Source organism: Nannospalax galili, unplaced genomic scaffold (genome assembly GCF_000622305.1).
Source record: "Nannospalax galili isolate Female #2095 unplaced genomic scaffold, S.galili_v1.0 scaffold281, whole genome shotgun sequence".
NCBI classification, from domain to species: domain Eukaryota; kingdom Metazoa; phylum Chordata; class Mammalia; order Rodentia; family Spalacidae; genus Nannospalax; species Nannospalax galili.
The window spans coordinates 8198730-8211147 of record NW_008349068.1 but is presented as its reverse complement, the minus strand read 5'-3'; the positions used below and the strand labels follow the sequence as shown (position 1 = coordinate 8211147).

At 35.6% G+C, this 12418-nt stretch overlaps 1 protein-coding gene across 1 annotated transcript in view; it reads right to left on the bottom strand.

Moving 5' to 3' along the window:
• Nucleotides 1-12418, bottom strand: part of Cps1 (carbamoyl-phosphate synthase 1) — a 120303-nt gene that overhangs the window by 78886 nt on the left and 28999 nt on the right. The window contains exons 7-13 of the mRNA XM_008846248.2: nucleotides 10468-10557; nucleotides 7536-7664; nucleotides 6654-6760; nucleotides 5699-5837; nucleotides 4627-4704; nucleotides 2991-3089; nucleotides 2015-2110 (exon numbers count right to left, since the gene is read on the bottom strand). Of these exons, the coding sequence (XP_008844470.1) occupies nucleotides 2015-2110; nucleotides 2991-3089; nucleotides 4627-4704; nucleotides 5699-5837; nucleotides 6654-6760; nucleotides 7536-7664; nucleotides 10468-10557 (738 nt within the window). The remainder of the gene's footprint in view (nucleotides 1-2014; nucleotides 2111-2990; nucleotides 3090-4626; nucleotides 4705-5698; nucleotides 5838-6653; nucleotides 6761-7535; nucleotides 7665-10467; nucleotides 10558-12418) is intronic.

Here is a 12418-nt window from a genome sequence, read left to right as displayed (position 1 = left end):
AAATGCTCTAAAAAATTTAAATGAGTTATGTATAATATTGAACTAGAGGAAACAAAAAAGCTGATTCCCTTTCTATTATCTGTCTGAGAATAACATTAAGCATACATTTAAATTGCATTATAATGTGCTCTCTTCTTCCTAGAATCACTAAGACCCTTCTGCTGATTGCCATTTTTTTCTGGATTTTCAAGCTTGCCATAGAGCTTTAATGACAAACATTATATCACATGTATACACATATAAACTAAAAATAACCCTATGACGGAAAATTAAAATGCAAATTTGTGTCTATGTGCATGCAGGTCTACACACATGCGTGTTCTCACGTGCATATTTGTGAGAACATTCATAATTGTCTTTGCAATAATTCTTCACTTAAGCTGCAAAGAATAATGTATTTATAAATGTACTTATAAATCAGGATGAGGGTGACCTTTAGCAAAATAAACTATAAACTGTGGTCAGATAGTTCATACTATTTCACAACTTATGTCAATTATAAATTCTTCGAAAAAGTCAACAAAATATTCAGATGAAAGTATAGAAATCATCCTTGAAAGTCCAATCTATCCTTCAAGGAAGATCTATTGAAAATTAAATAAATTTTATACTACTTTACATTCAAATGGTTCCTGATTGCATGTATTATATTTTTTCTTACTTTATTTGATTTTGCATAGTAATACAAAGTGTCCATCTTTCAATTGAAGAAACTGAAATTCTGTAAGATTATGTGGCTAAAGTTCACATCACCGATATGTGACAATGTTAGGCTCTAATCCAAGCACTAGTACATGGCTATGCCCACAGAATGAACCATTTCTTCAGATTTTAAGACATTGTTTAGAATAAGAGTATTATTATTAATCAAATGTTGGAAAGAAATATATACCTAAGCAAATGTGTTCTAAACCTTGAATACAGTACCATTCTGCTCTAACCAAGCTAACCCATTGGAATCATCTAATCAATAAGAAATTGAACCATAATATAATGAAATAAGTTATTGTTTCAAAATGTGCAAAAAAATGTACATGTACAAGGCCACCCATGCTTAACTAGAAGGGAAAATAAAGAAAACAAATGGAAAGAATTAGGTCATTGGGGGCATTCAACCTGTTTTCAAGAGACACCTATCTAGGGAAAATCTTAGACTATAAGAAAAATGGGGGAACTTCAGCTAGCTGTTTTTCCATCTTTGCTGTCCCGCTCTCTGATTTCTCTGTGCTGCTCTGTGCGGCCAAGTCTCTAGTGAACATCTTTACACTGTAATGCCTGAGGCAGGGTCGCTAAGTCAGTGCCCACAGTGCTTCTGAATGGCCTGATTAGCACCAAGATGTAGAGCATGTTGAGAATAAAGACACCAAAACAGACCAAGTTATCTCTGAAGGAGGAAACCTTAAACATGCAAGAGAATTTCTCTAAAGGTTGACTTTGCTACAAAGACAATGGGGAATTTCAATAAACAGAAGAAACAAGGAGCTTTATCTTTCCTAACTTGAGTATTAAATCATATTTTCCACTTGAAAATACAGCAGTATCATCCAGTTTTCCAAGTCGCCAATAAGGGGATACAGGGTCCCCTAGTGACAGTTATATGTTTGAACAAATGTATTATTACCCTTGCTCTCTGGCCTAAGGCATCCCGTATCTACCACAGAGATGCTCAAAGCATCTTACAGAGGATATAAAGTGCCTAAAGCCCAAATTCCCTCCTTCACACCAAAGACAAGTATGCCTAAAAAGTTCACTGCAAGATCTGTAAAGGAAAATTTATGTTTCCAATATGAAAAGACAATAATGTAAAGGATTCTATACACTTCATTGTGTGCACATCTGAGACAGCTAAAAAATTCAGTTTTGATCAAACTTTTACTATAGACTTGTAAGGATAGTTAAGGAAAATAATTATAGTGACTTTGAAAGAAGTAGTGTCATAAATCTAAATTACAAAATACTAATTGGACTCATTAAGGAGAATATATTAATCCCAGTAGAGCACATGCTCTCTCACCTTCATGGCCTTTACAGCTTGAGATCCAGAGTAATCAAATTCACCTGCTTGACCAATGGACAGACCTCCTGATCCTAGGATAAGGACTTTAGAAACCTATAAACAATAAGAAAAAGACATTATTTTCATTTCTAAATAGTGAAAATAAAGCATTTTCAAGAGCAGAGAAGCCAGATTAAATGAGTTTATATGATTTCAGTACGATGTTTTTTAATATATTTAATATATGGGAGAAAAGATTAACCATTTAAACATCTACAACTTCAATGCACTCTCCAAAGTTTGTGAACATTTTTTATTTAAGCAAGAAATTTTTGAAAGAGACTTATATATGACTTAAGAATATATAAATACCAAATATATCTACTCTACACAAAAATGGTTATATAAATATATATTCATATATTTTTGAAAATACATATACATCCTTCTAAATTTTATGTAATAATGATGTGGGGGGGTTAACCACATCATTATACATTATACATCATAATACATTGTATACAAGAATAGAAGAGATCTTATCACACTAATATAAATTCAACTACATAAAGATTCAAGTTTTATGCTATATTAATGTTTGTTCACTTGATTTATAAAGGTAAAATAATTTGGTTCACAATGTTAATAATAATAATACATATAGTTGAAACAAAAAAAATCTGCCAACTGCCATGATTCAGTAGTTAAAACTATATTGTTGTGGGTAATGAGAAAAATATGAAATTGTAAACTAAATAAATTGAAACCTACACCTTGTTAAGTTGCTACTATAAATAGTCTAGAAGCAAATTTCATAAGCTAGAATTTTAAATGAAAATTCCAATTACTTACCAAGAAATGATAATACAGGAATATAAGATTGATGTTCATTTGTCAGATATTAGTGTGATTTATATCATTTTCTTTAAAAAGCTATCACATGATAGAAGAGGTACTAAATGCACAGGCTAAACACAAGTCTACATTTACTGACCTCAACTCGAGATGCCACCAATGCTGGCTTTGGCAGGACTGAGGTAATGGTGGTACCTTTCCCCTTCTTTATCAGTGAGAAAAAGGAGTCAAATAGGTACTAGAAAAAAAACACAGTAACTTAGACATTTCCCAGGACAAAATTTTCCAAATACAATACAGGGTGTTCAGGTGAATCTGAACTTCAGATAAGTAATAAGTATTATTTACTGTAAGTTTTCCTATATAGCATGTAGCATTTTATTGTTTATTGGTTTGCATTTGAAGTTCATTTTTAGACCAATAACTAAATGTTTACTAGTATGTTCACTCCAATCCTATAAGACAAGAAGTTTACTACAAGACAATAAAGATTTCCTATAAAGCCTTCTGAGAATATCAAGTTTTTATCCCTTGAACTGTGTATAATTTCTTCTTCCAAATCAAATTCTAGTTTAACAAAATTTGAATCTAATCACATATATTTTAAAACTGGAAATATGGTATTTTTAATTTCTGTCAACCCTAAAAGTAACCCCTGAATAATATTCTCAAACTTTACCAGTGAGTTTACTTTTGTTGCTTTAGGAGACAAGACAAATTTCAACAAAGGCGTTCACTTTGCAATCAGTTGATAGGATCAAAAAATAGTAAGTCATGGTGCATTTGATTGCAAATAAATGCAGTGTTCCTAACCCAAAGTGCTAGCATAGACTAACAAATTTTAAATAAAAAAATAACATGTGTTTACCTGATATACATTACTTAGCTATGTCTTATTTTTTAGTTTCATCATGAATAGATAAAAATCACACTGATTTTGGCCATTAATAAGTATTTCCAAGCAAAAGTAAAGCACAAATAAAATACAAATTTTATTGTCTACAGAGGCAATTCAAGAATGAGAGAACTGTAATTTCAGAAGGAAACTCAGATTCTCATTTTGCAGCTCTCTTTTCTGGAAGTATCAGCTGTCATGATGAACTGTCAGTGAGACTACTGGAGGCTCCCAGTGCAGGAGAAGAAATTTCACTTCCCAGATTTTTCTAGGAGTCACTATGAGTTTTTGTTGGAAAGATATGCATGAAGACCGAACTAAGGGCTCACATGAAAATAAGTGGAACTACATTAGAAATGCACCACTCTGAGAGGTCCTTCTGGTTGCTGTCTTAAGCCACGTGAATCACATGACCAAATAGGCTGCCTCTTCCCTTCCCAACCGGCCTCTTCTTTCTCCTCCTGCTGTTTATTCTCCCTCTGTGGCTACACAACCAGTTGCCATAGGGATTTTTTTGAATTCACAGATGGGGGATTAAAATTTCATTTCAGTTATGAGACAGAAAGAGCAAGAGGGAATTCATTTGCATAGCACAACAATTGTAAATTTCAAAACTAAATATATTAGAATGATAATGGGCTTAAGTAAAAATAGCATCACAGCACTGTTTCAAGATTCTTAAGGGCTTCCCCACTTTAAATGTAGGAGAAGATTAAAATTTACTTCATGATGTTCATGGGGGAATTTTAATACAAAATGCATGTTACCCAACACAATTCTTGAGGATATTCTGACCCAATTATTTTGCTTTCTTGAGTCTTCACATAAATATATCTCTGATTGTTTTGAAGTGTATAGCAGCATCACCTCTCTAACATACCTCAGTGTCTGTTGGCCCTGGGCTGACCTCTGGGTGGAACTGCACAGCAAAGAAGGGTTTACTCTCATGCATAATCCCCTAAAGAAATAAGAAACAGGAAGAAATTCCTTCTGTAACAACAAATGTCAAGTATGGCAATGTATTATTCAGTAGATAACAAAGTTCAAATAAAAAATGAAGTTAACTGCTTAAAAGCATTCTGGAAAATTCCCAGTGCTATTAAGCAACATGATTGGAGATATTAAGGATTAAAGCTTATCTGATCATTTGGATATGAATAGAGACCAGACCACTGAAGAGTCAAATAAATGAGGATTCTGTAAAATACTAAAAAAACAACAAATTTGCTCCAAAAGCTTTGAGTCCCTTCTGGGCTGTGTTCAGAATGAACCCAAATTCTTATATCCAACTATTAAATTACTTCCCCAAAGGTCTTCTTAAAGGTTAGTCTAGTGCTAACTAAACCCCAAGGCATGCTGGGACTGGGCCCAAACAGATATAGACCAACTAACCACCAACAGTGATGAATGTGTGAGAAGGATGCTAATGAAGGGCAGAAAAATAAATTTTAATGAGTCACCTGATAAGAAAGTGGGAGAGAAATTCATTTTTAAAAAGTGGGGAGATGACTCTATGGGTGAGAGCATTTTTTCTGCAAGCTTGAGGCCCTAAGCTCAAATCCCCAGCATCCGTGTAAAAACACAGACATGGCTATGTATGCGCTTATATCACAGCACGGAGGGAAGAGATAGGAAGGTTCTGAGAGCTTACTAGCCAGTCAGTCAAGCCAAAAATGGGAGCTTCTAGTTCAGTGAGTAACCCTATCTCGGCAGTAAGGCAGAGAACACGGAGAGAAACTGCAGATGTCCTGCTCATGTCTCTGTACATGCACACATGGGCACACTCACCTACACATTCATATGAATGCAGCACAGACACATATATAACATTCATACACGTGCATACATAACACGTACACCAGCAGAGAGAGAGAGGTGGGGGGGGAAGCCTGCATCACGATTTAAAGCCTTGAATTTCTCACCAACTTAACAGGTTTGCTGAGAGCACTCACCTCATTTGTTTGATCATTGACATTCACAAAAAGTGGTTTCCAGCCAGCAGGGAGGGCACTGTCCAGAGCATAGCCATGATTCTGAGCAGTAATGAAAGCCTGTCTGTTTGTAATATTCAAAACAGGCTGATTCTGCCCTCTGGAGAAGAGACAGAGAGAGAACAGAGGAAAGGAAAAGCAAAGAGAGTGTAAATGAGTTATTCATAAATAAAATTCAAAACTTGCAACTGCTTTAGTGAAAATCACTGTGATAAGAGTCACAGATTGTTAATCCCAATAATTTTAGCAGAAAAAAAATCAATTCAGGAAGCTCCATTGAGTGTTAAATATCAAGTCTATTAAACTCCTAAATCAGTTTTAGAAAAGCACTCATAACAGAAAGAATTGCACACTAGTTTAACAGAAACAGAAATAAGCAACTTATTTTTTTAAAAGCTACAGTAATTGTAAAGCCAGAGGAGATTCTTATGACTTAACAAATGACTGCTCAAATAAGAATCACTTCAAATTACACTTTGTGTGGAGGGTGGGCTTGGGGGACAGCACCTGGCATTGGACAAATTAATACCGTTTAAGGTAAAGAAGTGAAACAGAGAATATGAAGATTTCTCACTTCTTAAGACACACTAAGTTCTTAAAGCGCTGTCAATGCTCAGAAATTAAGCTTAAAATTGGAACAATTTCCCTTGGAATGCTATCTGATTGTTATAACCTCAATTTATGCCAAGGAAAGGAAAATAACCTTAAATTATATCGAAGTTATCGTTAGAGAAGGCTGCCTCTCAGAACTGTAATAAAAGTGGTATCAGGTGGTCAGACAACTGTGAACTATGTAATAGGATGTCTGTCGTCTATTCTGAAGAAATGGCATGTAAATTCTCTAAGTCTTTTGTGTTTTACTCCTGATGGTATTTCAGAGATAGTCTGACCATAAACAGTCTCAGAATCAACTCACCTGTTTGCCATGGACATCTTGTAGGACTTGGCACCCGCAGCTAATCCTGTTATTAAGTTTCCAGTACTGATTCCAAACAATGGCTCTTTACGGTCACTCTCAAAAATCTAATAGGGGAGATCATTAACCCAGTAAGACAAATTGCAAAACATACTATCTCTGAAAGAATCAAAACCAAAGCACCTTTCTTTTTCTCCCTTAGCAGGTGAAGGAAATAGCAACTGAATTAAAAGTTTAAATGTGAAGAAGGGCATGATTGATTAATTTGTAGCATTAGAATTCAATAAGATGTCTTAGGGGCTAGAGAAATGGCTCAATGGTTAAGAGTACTGGCTGCTCTTTCAAGGGACCCAGGTTCAATTCCCAGCACCCACATGACAGCAAACAACTGTCCATAACTCCAGTTCTAAGGGAATCCTACACCCTCTTCTGACCTCCAAGAGCATTGCATGACACGGGTACACTTACACACATGGAGGTATTACACACATACATGTAAAAATAGTAAAATATTTTTTAAAAATGTCATACTTTTCAGACTAAACTAAATATAATTTAATGCTTTAGAAGTTTGAATGCTTTATAGGATCTGCATTGTGGTGAGATGCCTGCGTTGTCATTTTGCAATTTAAGAGACATTACAGATAAAGGTTAGACTCTAGTCTTTTTTAGTGGGGGACACAATGTTAAAGTTACTTTGTCCAAAGCAAGCTACATTCTTCTATACCCCCCCCAGTTTCCCTCTAAAATATCTATGTTAACATTACCTCCAAAGTCCTAATAGAGGTACTAAAAATAGCTAAATACATGAAATATAGCCCTTTCAAAGTAGACACCCCTCACCTCCCAGACAGACACACATAAATGCCAGGTTCACTGCACCTTTTTCACATTCTGAATTAATGGTTGTGCAAGAGCTGGGTTCCCAGGTCCTCCAGCAATCAAAAGTCCATCATACTCCATCTGGGTGAAATCGTGATTCCAGGGAACTAAATGCACTTCAGCTCCTCGCTGGAAAAGAAATAAAAGAAAGATAAACTTAACAATTTCCTTTGCTAATGTGTGATTTTGCTGAGTCTTCTGTTGATGAACCCATCCATAAAGGGAAGGTTTACATATAGTACATAATATAGTGTGTATATATATATCATATATAGTTTATTATATACTATAGCTTACATAGTACATATGTATGATAATATATAGCATATAATTTTAGTAAATAATGCTGAAAATTTTTTCGAGTGACTCATGGTGTTTTATGTTATATAAATGTACCAAATAGTCGATAGAAAATGGAGATGGAAAATTATTGACATTTTAATCCTGAAAACATAAATTACACACTCCCTACACTTAAAGTGTGGCCTCAGGGCCTAAACTCACCGTGACACATGATAGGAATACATGTTACCTCACTGGCCACAGCACAGAGATGCAAACAAACCAATCTCTGATAATATCAGTGTCTTTATCTCACTCCTTTTACTTTGCTTTTTTTGTCTGACCAAATTTTAATTAATTTTCTTTCTTAGGGTTTTCTCATCTATGATATTTATATTCTGGGGGGGGGATAAATCAAAATTTTTGTCATAAAAATGAGCAGGAGGGAGAGGATATGCTAAAGAGACAAAACCTCTCTCTCTCTCTCTCTCTCTCTCTCTCTCTCTCTCTCTCTCTGTCTCCTGGTTAGCTTCAATAGCTCCAGAAGGTACTTTGAGGGTACTGAACCCTGTGTGCTACAATGTTGACTTGCTAGTGCTAAAGCGGTATGAACGTTATCGAGAGAACCAACTGCTTTCTGATGGGTAAGAGGCCTGCTCCATTAGAAGGGATTTCATGGCTGGTACTGTAAATCTGGTCAAAATTCCATGACTGGGGTGATCACAGGCCCTAGAGGGGACCTACTGCTGTTTCTTAAATGATCATGTGGTCAAACTGCATGATAAATATTCATGTTTATACCCATAGATTTGTGCTGCTTTCATCTTTGGTCAGAGAATCTTCTTTTTGCAAGAAGTGGTGGTTAATGTGGAGACTTATAACTGGTCAAAGTGATGGCTATAAATAACTCTGAGCACTCAGTTGTGAATGGGTCATCTATATTAATCTCCTACGGGGCAAGGCTCAGGGAAGGTCACAGAAGAGGTAGAAGGAAGAAAGCAAGAGCCAGCTTGGTCAACACAATGAATTCCAGGCCAGAAAGAACTACCTAGTGAGAACCTGCCTCAAATTAATTAATTAAAAAGAAAAAGAATATTCAGAAAAAAAAATAGTATTTAATCATTTAGTAGCTTTTAGAGTTACCCTTGCAATCCCTAAGAACTTAAAGGTTTGTTTAGAAGGTTTTTTCCCCAAGAAATCTAAACGGGATGGGGAAATGACTCCATGGGACACCCCAGTGTGGTACATACTATCAGTTAGCACTGTGGAGAACCAGAGCAGGAGCTCACTGGAGAACTCAGAACCAGTGTGGAGTTCCTGTTTAGACACAGCCCACGCAGCATGCAGTGTCTGCTTAGACATGGCCCGTGCACTGGGCAGGGGAGTTCTGTATTGACTCCCTGGTTACTGGTTGCGAACTGTTTCTGACAACAAGTAGGATCCAACCAACTAGAGAAATCCTTTGAGCAGGGAGACCGATGATACTTGCTATTGAAAATGCACAACATGAATTAAAATGTTAAAGGGGGAGTGGACTATGAATAGGCCATTCCTGTATCTATGACTGAATGACCCATGGAGAATTCTGTAAATGAAGCTGATAATTTGGAATCATAATTGCTGATCATAACTGTTGATTGAATGTTGATGATCATGTCTGACAATGAAGAGATGAAGAATTCTGCTGTAACCATACTAATTACATATCATGCACAGGTGAAGGTGTTAATGCATATGAGAGAACAAAAGAGAGAAAGAAAGAGAAAGAGAGAAAACCTTGAAAACGCAAGGAGAGACAGAGAGAGAAAGAAACTGGGAGTACAGGAGTAAGAATAAAATTCCAGAAAAAATAATTCTAAATAAAACATTCTTCTAAGTTGGTTAAATTCTCCTTAAGGATTCAAAGGTTCAATATTAATTAGTTGTCAAAGAACATACATAAAGTACTGTGAAAAATTTTATAATAGCAGGGCAAAATCCTTGCAAACATAATGTTCATAATAAATGTAGGCCAATGGAGACACCGTCAGACTGACTCCAGATTTCTGATCATCAACAAACCATAATGAAAGTGAATGTGGTATGTGTCAGAATGAGGGCTAAGAAAGTAAGGGAACCCAGGCTCAGAAAGACAAATACCACATGCTCTCTCTCACACAGAGATCCTAACTTCATATTTATTTACATATACATTTATATTGGAGTACGTGTTGACAGAGTTCAGGAAGCGAGAAAGGGACCCATGAGGAGGGCAAAGACAAGGAATAGGGAACTGGAAAATGGAATACTGGGGGCAGAGGTACAAGTGGGGAGGGGAACAGAAATGGAGGGGCACCGAAAACTAAGTATGTATGAAGATGCCATAAGAAAACCTGCTACTTTGTTTGATAACTAAAAGAATCAAAGTTAAAATAATAAGCTATAAGAATAGTATTTTCCCCTGTGTCTTGACTCTTGAAGATATTTTAAAGGCATAGCTATCTCTCCTTTGAACAGGGTGTGTAGGTGTTTTGTAGATCGAAGGCAACAAGAAGAAAGTACATCCTTGACACCCTGCGAGACTACACAAGCTTTTTCTGAAACAGGAAATTGGGTAAACACTAACAGTCAATATTACAAATCTCACCCTGAGGTGAGATGAATCACTTACCTTGACTAGCAGGCGGATGACGTTGTTTTTTATCCCACAATCTACAGCTACCACTTTTGTGGGATTTCCTTTGCCAAACACCTTGACATTCTGCCATTTAAAAAAACAGACAGTGAGAGGGAATTCTGAGTGACAAGCAATAGGCCAGTATCATAAATGCACCAAGGTTGTTTTGCACTTAGATTGGTAACAGATTGATTGTTAACTACTGAGGAGTGAGTGGCAGTTAAAAATCAATTTGTAAGAAAAGCACAGCAAATACCACAGACTGTTTCTTTTTATGAGAAAAAATGTACTTTGCTGTTTTATATAAACTGCTCATTTCAGTGATAACAAAGATCTTTAAAAAAAATTGGTGCTTCCACACTTAACCATCTTTACCATGTTTTGCCTCATTAGCAATGAAATCTTCAAATATCATTGCCTGATTCAGCAGGAGACAGATGTGCTAATAGATACATTGTGCCTTAAATGCCACTTGATCGTCATTTGCACTGAAGATCAGATGGGTTAGCACTGAGTCATTGTACATTAGGCTAATGAAGAGAGGCTGAGTGGGTAAAATCAGTATGAGAATCACAGGAATTCCTCAACTAGTATAGACCACTGGTCCCTTTAGATTACCATGCAATCATTTGCATTTAAATGGTAGATTTCATAAAAAGATCCCAAAGCATATCATAACCATTATCTATGTCTTAAGTACTGCTTGGAGGCTGATCGATTTTTACAGGCATTTACCCAGGAAGCAATTCTCCCGTCATAAAAGAAGAAAGAACAAAAATAGAGGGAGGGGGAGCCTAGAGCATTTCGAGGCCAGCTTCAAGGGTTAGCTAGCACGTTCTGATTTTAGAATGACTTTATGGTTTGCCAAAGGTTTCAGATGAAAGATATAATCTGAATATTTGAAAGAGCATTTACTTTAACTGAAATGCCTACCTCACCACAAAGTCTAGATGTAATATACAATCATAATCCTTAAACTGTACTTAAGAAAGAGATAGAAAAAGACTTTGACAATTTATATTTTCCTTGTATGGCTATTCTGGAAAGAAAATGTCCAAATCCTTCCAGGATCTGGGGGAATTATTGCTGAACTGATCCATGAATACCACAGGTAATGTCTCTCATTAGATAATTTGAAAAAGTACAGATTTATTATACTTAACCTTGGGCTTCTGCTATAAAGTAAAACAATATTACCATCTAGTTGTAACTACATCAAATTGCAATAAGAAGATGATAAATTAAATTATCAATATTTCCAAGAGACAAAATGAAACAAAACTCACAAAGTAACCTCCTGATACAAATCATGTTTTATCACAGAAATAATGAAATCACTTAATTGCCATGACAATAACAGAACCAGCTGTCATCAGTGTAATCTTTGACTTGATTTGGCATAGATAAATATATATAGGGTTGATGAAGTGGCTCAACAGATGAAGCACTTGCTACAAAGCCTAAAAAATTTGGGTTTGATCCCTGGATCCTCACGCAAAAGTGGAATGAGAGAACCAAATCCACTAAGTTGTCTTCTGACCTCCACATACACAGACATAATACACACATGATAACAATAATGATGATGATGATAATAATCATATAGATGACAGATGATGCTAGATAGATGATTGATAGATAGAGATAGATGATAGATTAGATAGATAGATAGATAGATAGATAGATAGATAGATAGATAGATAGATGAGATAGATAGATGACAGATGAGGTAGATAGATGATAGATGGATAGATGGATAGATAATAAATGATAGATGAGGTAGATAGATGATAGATGATAGATAGATATAGATGAGGTAAATAGATTAGATAGATAGATGATAGATAGATAGATAGGATAGATAGATAGATGATAGATAGACAGATAAATAGATTAGATAGATGATGATGATGAAGATAGATAGATAGATGATAGATGATATAAA